The following is a 19,658-nucleotide window of genomic DNA, read 5'->3' as shown; positions in this document are numbered from 1 at the left end:
ACCTTTTATTTAAGTCAGAAGGGAAACACCTAAAGCATGCAGGGAAGGTTAGAAAGATGATTTTAATACCAATAATTCAGTTTCATTGTAATTATCAGAAATGCTTAGCTAATAAATTATGAAATATTTTTACCTTTAACATGATCTTTTAAAACAGATTAGTCTTAGGCTGTACCATTTCATAAAAATCCAAACATCCATAAAAATATTTCTGTCATCAAACATTCTGCTGTAATACTTTTCTGCTCGTCCCTGTAAACAGTGATAAATATAAAATTATGGAAGATTACAGAAGAATAAAGACCCATGAATAGAATAACAAAGGAATAAAAATGCAGACAAAAGGAATCACAGGGACCTTTATTTCTTTTTAACTTTAATTTCAGTTATTTAGTCTATGAAAGACAAGGCATAAACAAATCCATGGAAGTATTTACAGACTACCTCAACAACACAGACCCATCATTACAAGAGGTGGCTCAAAGGATCGCCCATTATCAGTGAAACATTCCTTCTCATGATGATGCTGCTGCTGCAGAGAGCAGAAACCTGGCGTTTCGGTTCACAAAGTGTCCATCTGGGAGACTCCTATCCCAACTCTGCTTTAAGACGTCTCTGTCCAGCTTGTTTAAGCCCTGGGAGCAAAGACGGAGATCCTGCACCAGCTCTGACAAACCCTCCAGTTCTTCGCTGTCCAAAGGCCCAGACACCTGACAACCTGATTGAGGAACAATGGGACATTTAAAGCTTTGATGGGATACTTCTGCTGTTTTTCCTCCACTAATTTATGTTTGATATTTCTCTATTTATGTTACACACTCTCCATTCTTCTACCTTCAGTTGCAAAACTAACAGGCTTTACGTTTAATCCCAAAATGCTCTCTGGCTTTTTAGAGCTCTGCTTTTATTTTAACATGGAAAATATCAGTGACATCACACATTGAGCAGAAACCTAGCTCCACGAAGATGAGGTGTGGAGGGTTTCTGATGTGTTTCCCGAGCGTACACGAAAACACACTTTCTTCTAAAAACTGCCTGGTTCACAGAAAGCAAGAGTCCAAATGAGGTGAAGGGATTTCCAACACATCCCTTCATATATTGTGAACAACAGTTAGGTCTTGTGCAGATCTTCTGCATCGAGGTCCATCACACTAGTGGACAGTCCAGGAAGGTGAGTCATGATGCACTGAGCATCTCTGAGTCCGTTAGAGAAACCAAGCAGTTAAGTTGATGTTAAAAGGTTATTTTTCCAGAGAAGGGACCTAGAACAGCCTGAGCTGTCAGCGGAGCTACCAACAGCACAGAAACAGGTTTCAGTGTGTTGCTGCTTCAGCCACGTAAACTACAGTAATATGACTAAATCACAGCATGATGTAAGAGACTTGCAGGGGAATAAGCAAGACGGTGATCACTGCGGATCCAATCAGCTCCAGAAACAACTCAGACTACACACAGAAGGAAAACGTCAGGCGTTCTGTAATTCCTAAAAACGTCATTAATATTCCAACTTACAACACAAGCTTTATTCCCCATTAGGAAAAATCCAAACAAGTTTATCAAAACGTCATAGAATGTGTGTTTGGAAAGCTGCTTAATATTTAAATCTCAGCGATGTCTAATTTTAATCATTCTACATTTTCCCCTGAAACTGGGCAGATCGAGTTGCTTTTGCTATACTCACAAATTACTTTCATTTAATCAATAACTATTTGTTAATCTAATGAAACTGTGACAATGAAAATCAGAGTTTTTGCTCTTCTCACCTTACATATAAATCTTGGTGGAAATAAAACCCGTTTTTATTTGTTCTGGTCTCGGTTCTTTGGGCCCAGGATTCCTTACTCCCTCCACCCGACTGTCTTTTAACTTACATATTTAACTTCAGGTCCCTGATGATGCTACCTGCTATATAGTCAGCTTTCAGCAACCTTCAGATCTGCTCAGCTATGAATGGTATATTTCCTATTAAGCAGAACCAGACTGTTCAGTCAGATATACACTGTGTGTTGAACTAGGGCTTATAGTGGTTAGATCTCAAAATAAAGCTTTACGAATGTTTTTAAAAAGTACAGACTGATGCGTACCCTGAAGGTTAAGAAGGGTCAGGGGTCGGGAAGCCTCTCTCATGGACGCCAGGATGCTGCGGAGGCCCGCCGAGGTCACAGACGGGTTCCCTGACAGGTTCAGACTCATCAGGGTTGGACATAAAGGCAAGCATCTGAAGGACAACAAAAACATACACAACTTCAGAGGAACATCGGAGAAGACAGGATGCCCCCAAAACGTTGTTTTAGTGTTAGAGCTGATAATGTAAGTTGCATTTATTCTTCCATACAACATCATTCACTCAGAAACAGGAAATGCAGAGTAAAACAGCTGCAAACCTGGCTAAGACAGCTACACTGCTGTCCGTCAGTCCATTGGCTGCCAGACTCAGGTGGCTCAGAGAACACTCATCCTGCAAAAAAAGACAAGTATCCTGGTTTTATTGTATAATGTGGTCCTAAGATCAACTACTCAGCATCCTGTGAGTGAGTGTGCACACCTGAGACAGGAGCTTGGCGAGATGTTCCAGCGCTGGATAATCAGCAGGACCCTTGTGCACAGCGGACAGGTCCAGATGTGTTAGAGTCTGCAGGGGCAGAGTCTTCAGGACCATCTCAAAGCCAGTGCAGCCCAGGGCATTGTGGGACAGGGACACAGATTTCAGGTGGGCCAGTCCTGAGAGGTCAAGAGATGTCAAAAAATAATATTAGTCTTTCATAGCAGAGGTTTAATCCATTTTTTATAAAGGATCTAATTTCCCTCCATCATCCATCTGATTTACAGCTTTATAAAAGGTAGGATGGCCTGAAATGTTGATTTAAAACAATAAGATTCCTCTTAACAGTGAATCATGCAGAGGAAATTTCCTCTTTCTGCAGTTACCAGTCAGAGCGCTGGCAAGCAGCAGCCGGTGTTGCTGAAGGAAACGGGCTGTGAGGCGACAGGCCTGCAGAGACAACTTTGAGAGCAAAGGACAGCAGGACAGCAGGCAGGACAGGGACTCGGACACAGTGTCTCCGAGAGGGTTGAGGCTGAGATCAAGCTCCTCCAGACACTACAGACACGAAACACAGCAAAGTTCATTCAATTCAAAATCACTTCATTAATCCCGAAGGGAAATTAAATGTTGTGAAGGAGAGAGAATTCAAGTTTAAAAGGTTAAAACTAACAGAAATAACAATCTTCCAGGATTGCTCTGCATCTAGCTCCCTACACCTTCAATCAATTGTGCCCAGAGTTGATGGGAAGATTTATTTTAGGGGTATCAGGGTAAAGAGGGGCTGAATATAAATGAATGTCTCACTTTCCAGATTTTATTTGCTATAACCTTTAAAAACCATATATACTTTTTATTGCACTTCACAAACAGGAACTACTTTGTGTTATGGTTGTAATGAGACCAAATATGAAAAAGTTGAAGTGGTGTTAATACATTTGCCAGGCAGTGTAGGCTTCATGAGCTTTTATTTTTTTTGCAAAGGAGCTGATTTACCGGGAATGCAGGTTGACTCTGTCCCTTTAGAGCATCGACAGCCTTCTCCAGCCCTTCCCCTGTGAGACCATTGGCAGAAACGTCAAGCAGCTGGAGGCGGGGCATGGTGACCGCTGTGGCGACCAGTTCAGGGAGGATGTTGTCTGACAGCCGGTTGCCAGAGAGGCGCAGCTCGGTGAGGCTGGCCTGAAGTTTGAGGGCACGCAGGAGCGGGTTGAGGGAAGAGGGGGCCAAACTGAGGCCACACACCGACACAGAGGAGCTCCCATCCTGGACCTCACACAGCCGGGTGACACGCTTTTCCTCGTCTGGAGACACATTTGGTTATGACAAAAAAAACAAACCAAACCAGAAACCCTTCTGTGTATTTGTGTGTTATAGTGTGTGTTGCTCACCCACTGCCAGACTCTGACATGCCTTCTTGTAGCGCTCAGGTAGAGGAGGGAGATCCCAGGAGCAAACTTCAGCCAGAACCTGCCACACCAGACACCCATTAAAAGCGTCTCAATAAAACAGGCGAATAATACACAACAGAGGTCCATTTAGGTGCCGATTCGTGTAAGAAAATGTAGAAATGTGCGTGCTCGTATTCGTTCCTATTTTAATCTCAACATCATCCTCCAGCAATCTCATTAATTGTTGTAAAATAATTCCTTCCGCTGCTTTATTTACTTCACCTCTTCATTGGTGTGCAGCACAGCAAGCAGCAGGTCGTGTGGAGAGAGCAACGCCCCTTCCTTCTGCAGCGAGAGGCAGGGCAGGAGGCCACATTTCTGGTAGTAGCGCTGAGCTGCCTGCTCACAAAGCCACGACACGGTGCAGGAGTCGGCCTTGCTGCAACAAAACCCAGCGTGATGGTTTTAACTGGGAAAAACACGCTAAACCCAGCATATCCCAATTCACCCAAAACCCAGCAGATATGAATTCTGGGCTTCTGCAATGTTTAGTCAGTACTGATTTAATTTAAATTAAAGACCCAGATAAATTTATAACCTAATAATGTGTATAAAGACAAACCTCTGTGGAACTGGGATGAGGAACACGTCTTCCTGCACTCTGACCCTCATCCTGATTGGTGGAGGCAGTGATGCTGGTAAGGCAGCAGAACAAGGAGCTGAGGGCTAAAATATGCAAACAAACAAAGCAGGATGAGACACAACCTTACTTTCAAACATGACAACAAGAAATTAAGTTTGTTAGCGTCTCAGTTATGATAAACTACAGTCAGCATCAACTCCAGGGATCCATTTTCAGGGCCCAGGTGAAGCTATAATGCTAACTGCAATCATTTGTATAAGTGTCTAAAAATAATAATGTTCATTATTTACTTATTCTCAACAAATTTCATTTTAAACACACTTTAAAAACAAATACGTTAATGGTGGGACACGATAAAACAAATCCAAATAATTAGAGGCTTTGTGAGTACAAAGTCCTGAAAGAGATCCAATTTATATACAGAACCTATAGGCAGCTTTATTGGCCATGTTGGTGTGCACAAAAAAGGGAAGTTTTGCTCTAAAGCAAAGCACAGAGGCTGCCATCAGCAGCAAAATCTTGAATCATGTTTTAGTCCACCAAAAAAAAAAATTTATTATTATTATTATTATTTAAAAAAAAATTAAATGTATGTAAACCAGCTCTGGTGGAGAAAAGCTCATTGAAGGAAAAGCGGTGAACAAATAAATGCCTCATTAAGAAAGGAATGGCTCAGACCTTTCTCTCCTGTCTACATGTTTTGCAACACATGGACAGAAAAATCATGAAACTATATTACATTTTTCTGATAAAACAAAATGGAACATTTTGACAAAAAAAAAGTTTGGATTTTAATTGATCCTTTTTATTTGTTATCTGAAATTAGGACTGGAGGTTTCTTCCTGTTAAATGGAAGTTTTATATAAATAAACAGAGTTTAATTGGCTCGGTTTGGTTTAAAATGTGGCTTTCCTAAACTTGTTCTGGATTGTTCTATAATAAGTCCAGTCCCTGAAAGGCAAATAGCTTTAGCTTTCAATAGTGGCTCCATCTGCAGCTCATATGAGCGAAACAGAGGCTTCTCACCCGAAAGTGCATCTGTGGAGGGGTTTCAGGCCTCATGTCTTCATCGTCTGTAACTGAGGGACTGTTTGACCTGCCGACCTCTCGTGTGCCCAACCTCACCATCCCTGGCATGTGAGTCATTTTGACCTGATGTGGCTTAAGTGAGCCGTTGTTCCTCTGAGTGAGAACACGGCTGGAGGAGGAGGAGTTCAACACAGAGCCTAGAAGAAGAGAGCGTGAGGAAAGTGACACTGGTAAAGAAACGCAGATCAACGATCTAAACCAGATCTAAACTGTTACCTCTGCAGGACGATTCTGAGCTCAAATGAATGTTCTGACTTCTAGCAGCCGAAGATGAAGCTGCTTCCTCCCTTCTTGGTTCATTGTGTTCCTTTTGAAGCCTCCTCTTTTTCTTTGGCTGCATTTCTCCCAGATCATCATCCAACCAGTCATCAGCCACATACTCGTCCTCTGGAACCAGAGCAGATCTGCTGCTGGAGGAAACAGCAGGTGTGCTGGAGAGCTGACGCTGTGAAACACCCTGATGGAGTGTTTTGGCGCTGCCCAAGCTGCGAATGGTACTGTGGTAATCATCTCGTTGAAAAACACATGGCAGGGGGGCCTCCCTGTTATTTTCCACATAGGAGTTGAGGGGCCTGAGAGGCTCCTTGTTTATGGGATTATCCTTTTGACTCGGAGCTGCTGGAAATGTGTGTCTAGGACGGACAGGACGGAGTGGACTGATCGGATTGTCAGAGTCACTATCATCTGAGCTGCTGCTGTTAATCTGAACCACAGAGATACATTCTGGTTTATTGTCAAGATATCACAAACAAAAGCAACTGTGAAGGTTTTTTTCCAAACATTACCCCATATAAAACAGAACCCTCTGTCCCTCTGGCTCTGTGCCGCTGTGATGAGCCACCGCTCGGCCATCGTTTGAGGCTGGCGGCTGCACGTTTCTCCTCAAAGACCTTGCTGTTTCTAGGTCTGTCCTGGCTGGAGGAAGAGCTCCCTCCAGTGGCCGCCAGGGGCTCAGAGTTCTCTGCATCGAACAGCTGGCTGTCCTGCAGGGCATCAAAAGGCTTGGCTGCAGCCGGAGCAGCAGGAACTGTGGTTGGCACGAGATAAAGGTTTTATTAATTAAGGTTTTTGGCAGTGTATGTTGAAGGCAACATGTTTTACTAAAGTTAAAGGCTCACCTCCTCCTGCGACAGCCTTCTTCAGCAGTCTTTCTGTACAGAGACATTCTTGCCTGGTCTCCTCGTCCAGCTCTCTCCTATAGGTCCTCTGCCAGTGATGCAGGGTATCCATCGGAGTCTCACCCTGATTGAACATAAAGAACAAAATGCATGAGGCTGTGTGAGTACAGCAAGGGCAGGAGTTACTGTGACCCAACATCACCAGAATAAAATAAAAAAAACAACAACAACAACAAAAAAACAGTGCTGTGCAAAAACATTCATATAGGTTTTCACATTTTGTCGCATTAAAACCACAAACATCAATTATTTTATTAGGATTTATGTTAAAGACCAGGAGTCTGCAACCTTTACAATCCAAGGAGCCATTTAGCCTCAGTGCAGCTAAATAAAACCTGTTTACAGCTGCAAGCGTTACACGATCTTTTCAAAGAAAATAACCAATACATTTTGGATAAATATCCACTAAAGGAAATATGTTGTCAGTTTTAAAGAGACACTGTTTAATTTCTGAAAAAAAGCACACAGTTTCACACCTAATGACATGAAAAATAGATCTAAAAATGATTAAAAGGTACTTTTAGAGTCATTCTGTTGTGGAAATTCAATGTAATTATTCAATGAAAAAAACAGCTAAAACCTGCATTTGGTATTATATCTATATTTAAATATATTAGCTGGATCGTTATCATTTTTAGCTAAATCTATTAAGTGGCAGTGTGGAAGGTCCAAAGGTCTACCTGCAGTTCTGGAGCCACAGGTTCCAGCCCAACAAAAAGTTGTGCATAAAAGGAAGCCACATATCAGTCTATAGATTTGCCGAGCTAGTAGAGATGTTCTCCTTCATAGCTGCAGCCAAAGATGGTTCTAAAAAGTACTGACTCAAATGGACTGAATATAAACAAATGCCACACTTTTCAGATTTCTTTTTGTAATAAAATGTGGAAAATCTTGAATCATTTTACATTCACTTCACTACTGCATGTGATGGTCTGACCCCTAACATCCCAGAAAAATACAATAAAGTCTGTGGTTCTGGAGGCCCAAGAAGTAAAAAGGTTTAATGGAGAAGATTTCTCTGGGGTATTGGATTCAGGTTTATTTGCACCATGTGGGAACTTTTTCAAAGAGCATGGGTCTAAAGTATGTTATGATGCTGCACGTAGTTCATCCAAACTTTAATTTTCCTGATCGATAATTCTTGTTTATAAACAACTTGTTAATGATTGTGGAAAGAGCATAATTAAAACATACATTTGAGCCACATGTGCAGCTAAAAAAAGGAAGTAAAGTTGTTATGAGGCGCAGCAGATGGCCTGAGTCTCAGACGGTGTCCGGTTTGGTTAAACTGAATATGTTTGATGTCACAACTAATGAAGTGCTACAAACCTCACTGACTGATAGCTCATCTTTACAACGCTGTTGACTTTCCTGTCAGATAACCTGTTGTTCTTCGGTGGTTGAAATGTTTTTGCTTTACTTTACCTTGATACCTGCAGCGAAGCATCTGATGACCTGGCGGTCGTTTTTATTTTGAAACATGAGAAATATTATCATGGTAACTATTAGGACCATTTTACAACTCAAACAACAAATGTTTCACACTTTTAAGAGTCTTTCTGACTAAAATGAAAAAGCTCCTCCTAGACAGCTTCAGCGTTGGTCAAAATGACCTCCTATTCCAAGCAGACAGCATCCCAGAAGAAATAGATGTCAGGCACCCTGTCTGTAGATTTCAGTTTCCCATTAACTGTGTAAAGCAGTGTGCCTACATGCCCCTCAAAGGTCACAGCTGGTTGTTTGATCGGTTTCTCCTTCCCCAGGAAGATGCCAGCTCCCAGTGGATCTTCATGTGGTGATTTAAGCCTTTTTCACACAACTGTTCCAACATAAATCTGAACAGAGGAGCCACTTTATGAGCTCTCTGCTCATTCTTAGGATCAAGACGGCTTTTCGCACTCAGGCTTTTCGCTCCAAGACTCGTTTAGGAAGATCAGCCAACCATTGTCCTGTCATTTTTACCTTTTTGTTTTTATGGCATAACATAAATAACAAAAAAAGTCTTGTTGCCGTACCGTTTCTAAACAGTCAGTCACAAGGTGGTTCGTGGAGAACTTATTTACTGAGTCACTAAATTGTGATAAAAAGCTGCAGAACTATTAAGCATTTGGGTTAAAGTTAAAAACTCACCTTAAAATATAAAACACCAAAGTTTACTAAAACATGAGAGAAAATATTTCTACAGAGGACAGGATTTAGACGTGCAATCTGTAAAAACAAGAAAGTGGATCGAAGGACCAAAGGAGGGAGAGAAAGGACAAACTGAAGGTGGGAAGGTAGAAAACAAGTTACTGCAGACGTTGAGTTTCTTGTATCTAAGGTTTGACATATTGGGGTTTTCTATGTTAATGTAAACCTCAATAAATAAGACAAACCAGGTGGTTTTGGGTCGAACTGACTGCATGTTCTGTGACAACGACAGAAAACGTGTTAATTGTTCGACCACAACAGACTAATGTGCTCGCTGAAGTTCTGAAAATGTGACAATGTTTGGATAAATCTGCTACCCTGATCCTCACAGTATAAAGCATTTTACTGCCTACCTCTGCTTGTAATGTTATCCACGTATTGCTGGGGTTACGAAAAGTTCTGCCAAACACCACGTCTCAGACACACAAACCTTGGAGTTGCGAATCGTGACAGAAGCCCCCCTTTCCACCAACAGTCGTGCAACTTTGAGATTTCCACAAGCGAGTGCGTCATGCAGCGGGGTCACTCCCTCACAGAGGGGCCCGCCGGGATCGTTCATGTTAGCACCTCGCTCCAGCAACACAGCGACAACATCTGCAAGACAACAGATACGACAACAAAGTGAGCACAGTGGAGAAATTTCCCCCAAAAACCCAGTCAGTGCAGCCAATGTGGAATCGGTTACCATAGTGACCATGGTTGCAGGCCTCGTGCAGGGGAGTCCAGCCGCAGTAGTCCCTGGGGTTCACTGGATGACCCTGACAAACAGATTCAAACTGATCAAAAAGTTCCAGAGTTTCTAATGTTTTGGCCTCATGTTCACGAGTTTCTAGTAAAAGATTTAAATCCGAGCTGAGAAATCTCTACTGCTCAGATAACATGAAATGATGCGTTTTCTTTCAGCTGTCAATATTTGAAAAGTTCAGACAAGAAGTTCCAGTTGATCACTGCTTAGTTCAGTGCGAAAGGGTTTACTGAAGATCCACATCTGTCTGAAAGAAAAGGTTTTCAGCACGACTAGAAATCCTTTTCTCACCTGTTCCACCAGGAATAGGACCTGCTTCAGGTTTCCATCGATACACGCTCTGTGGAGAGACGTCTCTCCTTTTTCATTCCTCTTGTTCCACTACAGCAGAGAGGAACAAGATTGATAAAAATTTCAAGAATAAAATACTGGAACTAGTGCAAGAAATACATGCTTGTGCAACTCACCCTTCCTGTCTTTCTTCTTCCTGACACCATCTTGTCATAACCCTCCAAGTCATCATCTACAGTCCACAGAAAGTCAAACAGGACACATGAAACGAAAGCTTTTTCTTTACCTGAGAGTTCACTGGGTTTTGATGAGCAGACAGTGATGCCCCTACCAGAGTCTGACAAAATGATATCACTGTCATCCAGAGTTTCGCTGTTGTCCATCTCCTCCTCTTCATCCTCCTCACCATCACTTCCCTCTGGGTTCCAGCCCTCTGAGGCGCAGACCTCATGCAACCTCGCCTCGGTCTCATCAGCATTCGATGAGCCGCGCCGTCTCTGGGACGCCAGCCAGAGCCGCAGTGCTCGTTTCTGTGGGAGTGAAGCCAGCTTTCATCCAGAGTTTTCATTTTCAGACCCTGTCGCCTGAGGGGACTGACTCACTGATGAACTTATAGGAATGTTGTTTTTTCTGTGAGTTCGTAAAAGTTGTATTTTATAAATAAATCCATGCCCTAACAGATGCTTTTTGATCACAGCACTTTTTTCTTCTTTTTTGGTGAAGGAGTCTATAATATCGCAGCCTTAAACAACCCATGACATGTAGGATTGTTCACCATCTCTCTCTCTGTTCATAACCTGACTGGATTGAGCTGTTTAGGCAGAAACAAATAAGATGATGTTCTGACTAGTCAGTTTATGCCATATTTGGGGTTATAGAGGCCCTATTTACAGTCTGTATTGAAGCTTTAGGGGTTTAGCGGAATACATATTCATATCTAACAGTCACTGTCCTGACATCAGTCGTGGGTCAATGCACTCAGACAACAATACATCAATCACAGGACATCACTACTCTCATTCAGAAGAAAAAGGACGTGTTTTCAAATGAATGAAAGAAGCTACAGTCAAAGCACTCCACACCAAACAAATGCAAGTACTGCATGATGACAATGAGGAAGCTGAGTACCCACCACCTGTTTTTCCATCAGCAGTGTACAGCACTGAAGTAGCAATGGGAATGTAGAAAATCCAGTGGCGATATTCAATTCAATTCAATTCAGTTTATTTATATAGCGTCAATTCACAACACATGTTGTCTCAAGGTTCTTCACAACAGTCAGGTTCATACATTCCAATAATAACTAACCATTGAACAGTTCAGTCAGATTCAGTTATTTATTCAAATTGGATAAAAGGTTTTTTTATCTAAGGAAACCCAGCAGATTGCATCCAGTCAGTGACTTGCAGCATTCACTCCTCCTGGATGAGCATGTAGAGACAGTAGACAGTCACTGGCGTTGACTTTGCAGCAATCCCTCATACTGAGCATGCATGTAGCGACAGCGGAGAGGAAAAACTCCCTTTTAACAGGAAGAAACCTCCAGCAGAACCAGAACCAGGCTCAGTGTGAGCGGCCATCTGCCACGACCGACTGGAGGTTTGAGAGAACAGAGCAGAGACACAAAGAGAACAAAGAAGCACTGATCCAGGAGTACTTTCTATGGGAAGGAAAAGTAAATGTTAATGGATGTAGCTCCTTTAGTCGTTTCATCTAGAAAGAAAGAACAGATAAACTCTGAGCCAGTTTTCAAGGTTAGAGTCTGAAAGAGAGCACATAGAGTTTGTCACAGTAGAAGCTCAGTCAGTAGCCATGTCTAGGAGAGAGAAAGGGTTAAACACTAAAAGACAGGGCTATGTGGATCATCTGTAGAAGGTGAGCATTAAATTGTTGCCAGCAGAAGCTTGGATATAATAGCAGGATTTGGGTATTTATTGTAGATAATAGGCATGATTTTCTCCTACTAGCTTGCAGCTTGTCATAGCTGATTTCCAATAAGTGCAGTTAGGTACACTAGCAGATAGTGGGGATACACAAGGTCTCTTTGGTAATTTCTGCCATGATTACATCAGTTGCTATAAATTGACATTTTCTAATCTGTGCTTCTAACATGTCTGGGACCTTTTGCATCCGTGCCAGTTGTTTGTATCTACTGCAGTGAGACTCGATCCAACAGGCTGAAAATTACACTGGCATGCAAAGTGGGATTCTCATGATGTGCAGCGGTACCAGACACTTAATCAACTCCGGCAGATTGTTCACTCGGGCCACTTAATGTTCGCACCAGGTAAACAAGTGTTTAATATCTTGTAGCTAGAGAATCAGTCCATTTTGCACTTGACCGGCCTGGACTGAGGTAAAAATGTGAACACCACACACCTAAACGCTAACAGGTCGCACACACACGACACTCTCCTGTGTTGAAGCTGTAAGTCAGTGAAGAAGACTTGGTGAGCTAACTTTTGACTGTTAGTCCTTTTGGATCAGAGCCGAAACGTCTTCAAGAAACAAAAGAAAAGCTCCAACTGGCTTCCTTTAAACACTCAGGATTAACCCGAGTTTCAGAAAGGTGTTAAAAAATAACGTCAGAGGAAACAAAAGGTGAAAAAGTCTCCATTGTTAGTATAGATAATTAATCTGATAATATGGTGCACTTCTTTATGGCAAAAAGAAAGCTTTAAAATGTGTTTCTTTTTGCTGTTGTACCACATCCAACTGGAACCCAAACAGCATGGTGCTTACAGAGCCATGGCCCATAATAAACATCATGTAGGAAACTCAGTTTTTAAACTAATTTGTACAAATGCATTTATTTGTGCTATTTATTGTTAGCCTCATGACCACACTGAAACAGATTTTAGCCCATTCTCCTTATCTCACCTGCAGCCTGGCCTGCCCAGACGCCTGTGCATAGCTTAAAGCCGAACTGTAGCTGCTGTCTACGTCGTCGAAGACGCAGCCACTCTCCTCCTGAGCTGCTGCGATGTTCAGCCATGTGCTGCACTCCTAACAGCAGAAATACACACCAGAAGTGAACACTGCAAGCAATACGTACGATGATAATGTTGTCCTTTAAATTAATGCTACTGTTTATTTCATTTGTTAGTTTTTTTTAGTCCACAAGACCCAATGAAAGAGGATGGAACTAGTTGAGGCTGCATGGTGTTCACGATCACCTCAGTGGAGTTGCCCTGACGCAGCGCCAGCTCCTTCCTGTAATGCTCCACTGCTTTGCTGTGCTGTCTCAGGTCTGTGTAGGTCGCAGCCAGGGACACATGGATGACAGCCAGCTCCCGTGCAGGCTTGCCCAAAGCTTCAGCACCCTTTAGCTAAACCACAAGACAAAATACAATCCAGTGCATGTCGGTAGAAAATGTTAAAAAGCTAAGGTTCCAGTTTGCAGATTTCTCACCTGAGCCCGATAGGCGTCCAGAGCTTTGCTGTAGTAGCCCACTTTACAGTAAAGGTCCCCCAGCTGCTCAGACAGCTCCACAGCCTGATGGGAACTCAGTCTGCTGCCCTGATCTTCTGACAGCTCTTCCTCTAACTTACAGCCCTTATCAGCTGTGGAATTAGAAGCAAATCATAGCGTGAATGCAACAATCTTACAAAATTAGAAATAGAAAAACAAGGCTAGAGTGGATTTCTCACCATATTTGAAAGCTTTCTTCACAGCCTTTTTGTCCCCTGGCTGCTGCGAACCAAGAAGTAGGGCCTTCTTTAGAGACCGTCTGGCTGCTACGAAATCGCCCAGAGAAAGCTGCACCTGTTGACAAATGTCATTAGAACCTGCAGAACTGCAGCAGCACGCGGCTAAAGACCTCATGGTGTTCAGACCTTGCCGATGCAATGGAAGCACTCGCTCTCACTGAACTTGTCTTTCATCTTCCTGGCGCACTCTTTGGCCTGCTCCAAGCAGCGAACGGCATTGGAGGGTTCTCCATTACGGAAGTAGATGTTGCCAAGGTTAAAGTTTGCCCGGTAAAGATCCTCCAGCAGCTGGCTCTTCCTTTACAGGACAGGAGATAAGATGGTTAAAAATGGTTTAAGTTGACCATTTTTCTGTAAATGGAGAAATATAATGGCTATATGGCACAAGATCACCAATCGGTGCAATACGAAACAACTTAAAAATGAAACTTCCTGATTTATGAGCAGCATCAAGTAGAGATCAACAGATCAAGGTTTTCCTGGACGAAGGAGATTATAATGCATGCAAGATAAAACATGTGCTACTCCATCCCTGATGGAGGATGCAGTGTAACATTCAACAGCAAGTTAAAATACAAACAAGATTTTCCCGCTTGGGATCAAAGCATATATCTTCTAGCCTCAGATAATGGACTTGTGTCTGTGCTGGTTCTGTTAGATCTCAGTGCTGCATTTGATCCAGTCGACCATAATATTATCTTAGAAAGGCTGGAATATGCTGTAGGGATCAGGGGAACAACGCTAGGCTGGTTTAAATCTTATCTGTCTGACAGATTCCAGTTTGTTCATGTAAATGATAAATCATCTTTAAACTCCGGGGTTAATTGTGGAGTACCACAGGGTTCAGTACTTGGGCCAATTCTCTTTACTATATATATGCTTCCAATAGGTCAAATTATTAGGCAGCATGGGATACATTTTCACTGTTACGCTGATGATACTCAGCTTTACTTATCCATGAATACTGATGAGCCCAACCAGTTAGATAGACTACAAGCATGTCTTGAAGATATAAAAACTTGGATGACGTTAAATGTTTTGCTTCTAAATTCAGACAAGACAGAAGTTGTCGTCTTTGGACCGGAGTCTTTAAAAAAGAAACTGCTTAGTTGATCACTTAACCTGGATGGCATTAAATTGACCTACGGTAATAAAGTAAAAAACCTTGGTGTTATTTTTGACCAGGACATGTCATTTAAATCCCATATTAAACAGGTTTCTAGGATTTCCTTCTTTCATCTCCGGAACATTGCCAAAATTAGAAATATCCTATCTCGCAGTGACGCTGAAAAACTAGTCCATGCATTTGTTACTTCAAGGCTGGACTATTGTAATTCTTTACTATCAGGATGTCCACAAAATGCAGTTAAAAGCCGTCAGCTGATTCAAAATGATGCAGCAAGAGTTCTGATTAAAATTTAAAAGAGAGATCATATTTCTCCTATTTTAGCTTCCCTTCATTGGCTCCCTGTTAAATCCAGAATAGAATTTAAAATTCTCCTCCTCACATATAAAGCCCTTAATGATCTAGCTCCATCATACATCAGAGATCTGATTGTTCCATATGTTCCTAACAGAGCACTTCGTTCTCAGACTGCAGGTTTACTGGTGGTTCCTAGAGTCTCTAGAAGTAGAATGGGAGGCAGATCCTTTAGTTATCAGGCTCCTCTCCTGTGGAACCAGCTCCCAGTTTTAGTCCATGAGGCAGACACCCTGTCTACTTTTAAGGCTTAAAACTTTCGTTTTTGATAAAGCTTATAGTTAAGAGTGGCTTAGGTTATCCTGAGCTATCTTCCTTATTTTTACCTCCGTCTTCCTCCCTCCCTGTTGGATGGAGTAAGGGGGAGTCAGGTTTAGCCTAAACCGGCTCAGTTATGGTTGAGGTGCAAACACACCCTCCATTTCTGCTACCTGTATGACCCCTTCTCTTTTCCAATGGTTATAATCAGTCTGACAGAGAGAGGTATCCCAATCATTGTGGTTTTTTTGTATAACAATGACCATCAGTGGGACCCTTTGTGAGGTTCCTTGAGACGACATTGTTGTAAATAAGTGCCGTTTAACTAAATAATCTGAACTGAAACTATCTGTGTAGTTATACTGCTATAGGCTTAGGCTGCTGGAGGACATAATGACCACTTTCAACCTCTTCGCTACATTCTCACACTACTCTCCAATTTTGCATTATTTGCTGTTATTTCAGCTTTTAACCTTGTTCTTTCTATTTTCTCTTCCTAGAAGTTACACCTGGCCTGGCTCTGTGTCTACCTGTGACACCTTTCTGGAGAGGGGAATTGTTCGAGCTTTTGCTGGCAACAACTTAATGCTCACCTTCTACAGATGATCCACACGGCCCTGTCTTTCAGTATTTAACCCTTTCTCTCTCCTAGACATGACGATTGACTGAGCTTCTACTGTGACTAACTCTATGTTCTCTCTTTCAGACTCTAACCTTGAAAACTGGCTCAGAGATTATCTGTTCTTTCTAGATGAAACGACTAAAGGAGCTACATCCATTAATATTTACTTTTCCTTCCCATAGAAAGTACTCCTGGATCAGTGCTTCTTTGTTCTCTTTGTGTCTCTGCTCTGTTCTTTCTCTCAAACCCCCAGTCGGTCGTGGCAGATGGCCGCTCACACTGAGCCTGGTTCTGCAAATCTCTGACTGGATGCAATCTGCTGGGTTTCCTTAGACAGAAAAACTTTTTATCCAATTTGAATAAATAACTGAATTTGACTGCAGTGTTCAATGATTACGATTAATTGGAATGTATGTACCTGATTTTTTGTGAAGTGCCTTGAGACAACATGTATTGTGAATTGATGCTATATAAATAAACTGAATTGAATTGAATATCTCTAACATTTATCTGATGTTTTTTACTCAGCTTAAAAAAAACAGTAACAAAATACAAGGTGTTGGCCGATGCTTTAATGCATTTAATGAATAGGGGCAATTTAATTCATGATTTTTCATTATTTGATCTGGTTAACACTGACCAGAGCTGATCATAAACAAACTGGCCAGTTCTGATCTCAGGAGGACTGATTGGTACAACTCATCAACATAATTAATTGTTCTGGTTGTTCTTACTCAGCGATAAAAACACTACGTCGGATAAACTCGCTGCAGTGTTTGGGCTCCCCCAGATGGTCAAAGACCAGACCCAGGTTGAGGAAGAGACGAGCCTTCATCTCACTGATCTCTCGCTGAGGCACAGTCCCTGAAGATTAAAAAAACCCTTGAGAAACGTATAATTTACTGAACATCATTCAATATCACTCACTAATCTAAACATAGACAAGATACGCACCACCTAATCGTTCATCCACAATAGCCAAGCTCTTCCTGAAAGAATCCTCTGCTTGCTTTAAGCTGTTCTTTGATTGATCAGACTCATATCGGAACAGGAAGGTTCGACCAATGGTGGCCAGAGCTCTCTGCTCCTCTGCATGATCTCTGACAGAGCGAGCCAGGTCCAGGTGACATTGCTGGTGCTGGAGAAGAAAAGGTCACACACTTCCTTATGCAAACACAAAACATTACTTCGGAAGTATGACTCAACTAGTCAACATAAGGCTTTTTTTGTACAGAAAACCCACCTTCAGAGCGGCTTCGATGTTTCCCATCTCTGCGTAGCACTCTCCTATCTTGCGGTTTGATACAGCCCGTCCGATCACGTCGTTCAGCACCTCAGACAGAGTCAGCTCCTGTTGGTGTTCCCTGATGGCAGCCTCATAATCACCTGAGATGCAAATTAGCCAAGTTAGACAAATTGATTGTAGAAGCAAGGATCCATGAATCCAAGTAGAACAATAAGAAAAGGATTTATTATACAGACATGTGGACCTATTAAAAAGTATGTCCAAGTACTGGACATTATCGGCTCTCAGTTCTTGGTTCCGGTTTCTTTTGCGTGAATTACTGCATCAATGCAGCGTGGCATGGAGAAGATCAGCCTGTGGTTCTGCTAAGATGTTCAGGAAGCCCAGGTTGCTTTAATATCACCCTTCAGCTCGTTTGCATTGTTGGCTCTGGTGGCTCATAGATTTTCTGTGAGGTTTTGGTAAGCCCAGTTTGCTGATGTGTTACCATGGTGATTAAAGCAGGTATTTGTACCTTTGGCAGTGTGGGACCAAGGTTCCAAATCCTGCTAAAAAATGAAATCAACATCTCTGTAAGGCACCAGCACTGATTTGGATCCCCACTTACTGTGGACCCTTCACATTGCACCTCAAGAAACTTGGACTCTGTGCCTCTCCACTCCAGACCCTGGGATCTTGATTTCCAATAAAAATAAAAAATGTTCCCCAAACTTTCATATCAGTTTTTCTTAATAATACCCACAGCAATCAGGTTATCCCTGTTACTTGTGAACCTTTTGTTGTCGCACTTTTTCCTTCCACTAAACTTCTCATTAATTAGCTTGCATACAGCACTTTGTGAACGGCCAGCTTCTGCAGCAAAGACCTTTTGTTTGTGGCTCATCCTCCATATGGAGGGTGTTAGTGCCAACTGCCTAGTAAGTCATCTCCCTCATGCTTGCGTAAACCATAACATGGTCACAACACAGCATTTCTGTATTAAATAACTCATTTTGATCTTATTTACTGGAATGTATGTTAAGCGTAAAAACAGAAATCCTACCAGTCTTGGACAGCAGCTCTCCGAGCTGGTTGCAGATGTTGGCCTCCTCTTTTAAGTTGTTGCTGGCCTGAGCTTTGCTTTTTGCTTTCTGCAACTCTGCAACAAAACACAGCGTGGGTTAGCATCGTCCTTCCAACCCAGCAGGAAAACGTAGAAAAACAAAGATCCTTACGTTTGATTTCCCGTGAGGAGCTCATCTTGATTCAGCTAGCAGACCCGCAGCTGGCGGAAAACAACAGCGGGCTAAACGTTAGCTTTGCGCTGATTTCCTAAAGGATAAACCGAACAACATAAACAACCTTTAGCTCATTTTACCCGGAGAATATCTGCGTGTTTACCAACATTCAGAGGCGATCTGGACGTCTGACCAAAGGAAGAAAATGTACGTGTTAATCATTTTAGCAATACTCGCCGAAGTTTAACTTAAAATAATAAACTTCACACTTCCCCGCCAGGAACGCGATAACCAATGACGGAGCTGGTGTGTGTGCCCAGATTTATGTCTGTCAGGCACCTTCCCCTTTCTGGAACCTCGGAAAGGAACTCTCCTAAAAACTAAAATTCTCAGGTAAACCCTTCTACCTTTAGAGATTTGTTTACACATATCGCAGGAAATATGGCATAAAAACAAAAATGCGTCATCTAAGACGGTTTCCTTTTAAGTAGTGAGTCCGACAGTCAAAACTCAGGATAAAATAATATTATCAGTTCGACACTTTTTCATAACTTTATTAACAACGAGGTTACATACAACTACATAATGACTGACAGAACAGATTTTTTTATTTACAGATTCGTATACAAGTTTGGAAAGGATTTATCCCGGTCTGAGTTTTAACAAGGCTGGGTTCACTTGTAAGTATTTTCATTTTGATTTTTTTAAGATTCCCTTTAAATTTTCAGGGAATTTAAAATGAAACATTTGAAACCCTGACATTTTTCACTTTATCACAGACCAGAAAGCAAAACAAAAAAAAAAAAAACAACTTTTGCCTGTGTTGGTCTGTGGCTGCTTTATAAACACTAAAAAGCTTTAAAGATTTCTGAGTCCATTAATGCAAAAGAGTGGGTGGGGAGACAAAAGGCGTTATATAATCTGATAGATAAGTGCTACACTAATTAGAGATTTATTAAAACATAGTTTGAAATTTAGTCAGTCAGTCAGTCAAAAAATGTAAATTCTGCTCATTAAAACAAAAAATTTAGATTGCGAGTTTTCTTTAAAATATT

The 19,658-nt window shown here is 41.9% G+C and overlaps 1 protein-coding gene across 4 annotated transcripts; it reads right to left on the bottom strand.

The window, feature by feature from the left end:
- Nucleotides 1-341: 341 nt before the first annotated feature.
- Nucleotides 342-18,902, bottom strand: tonsl (tonsoku-like, DNA repair protein). Of its 4 annotated transcripts, none has more exons than XM_047392845.1 (29): nt 18,744-18,902; nt 18,601-18,650; nt 18,429-18,524; nt 17,384-17,526; nt 17,095-17,278; nt 16,875-17,004; nt 13,907-14,078; nt 13,721-13,835; nt 13,482-13,633; nt 13,246-13,398; nt 12,950-13,075; nt 10,401-10,599; nt 10,246-10,301; nt 10,070-10,159; nt 9,719-9,791; nt 9,464-9,627; nt 6,784-6,907; nt 6,451-6,692; nt 5,882-6,368; nt 5,603-5,802; nt 4,556-4,659; nt 4,216-4,372; nt 3,934-4,012; nt 3,539-3,846; nt 2,929-3,100; nt 2,546-2,721; nt 2,385-2,458; nt 2,085-2,218; nt 342-718 (listed from the first exon to the last, which is right to left on the bottom strand). In XM_047392845.1, the coding sequence occupies exons 2-29, from the start codon at nt 18,623-18,625 to the stop codon at nt 516-518; spliced, it is 4,338 nt and encodes a 1,445-aa protein (XP_047248801.1). In that variant the 5' UTR covers nt 18,626-18,650; nt 18,744-18,902; the 3' UTR covers nt 342-515. The 4 variants fall into 4 exon arrangements, with proteins under 4 accessions (XP_047248801.1, XP_047248802.1, XP_047248804.1 ...); XM_047392846.1 differs by having other exon boundaries at nt 18,601-18,697; nt 18,771-18,901; XM_047392848.1 differs by having other exon boundaries at nt 18,728-18,895.
- Nucleotides 18,903-19,658: the final 756 nt, after the last annotated feature.

The sequence above is a fragment of the Girardinichthys multiradiatus genome, chromosome 19 (assembly GCF_021462225.1).
Source record: "Girardinichthys multiradiatus isolate DD_20200921_A chromosome 19, DD_fGirMul_XY1, whole genome shotgun sequence".
NCBI lineage: Eukaryota > Metazoa > Chordata > Actinopteri > Cyprinodontiformes > Goodeidae > Girardinichthys > Girardinichthys multiradiatus.
This window is presented reverse-complemented; position numbering and strand designations above follow the sequence as displayed.

What these genes read in the sequence shown, in the direction of transcription:
- tonsl (XM_047392845.1), bottom strand. Translation starts at nt 18,625, where the DNA reads ATGAGCTCCTCACGGGAAATCAAAC. An exon ending in CTCCTCACGGGAAATCAAAC is followed by an intron (nt 18,525 to 18,600) that starts GTAAGGATCTTT and finishes GTTTTGTTGCAG; the next exon opens with AGTTGCAGAAAGCAAAAAGC. An exon ending in GACCCTTCTTAACCTTCAGG is followed by an intron (nt 719 to 2,084) that starts GTACGCATCAGT and finishes TTCCTCAATCAG; the next exon opens with GTTGTCAGGTGTCTGGGCCT.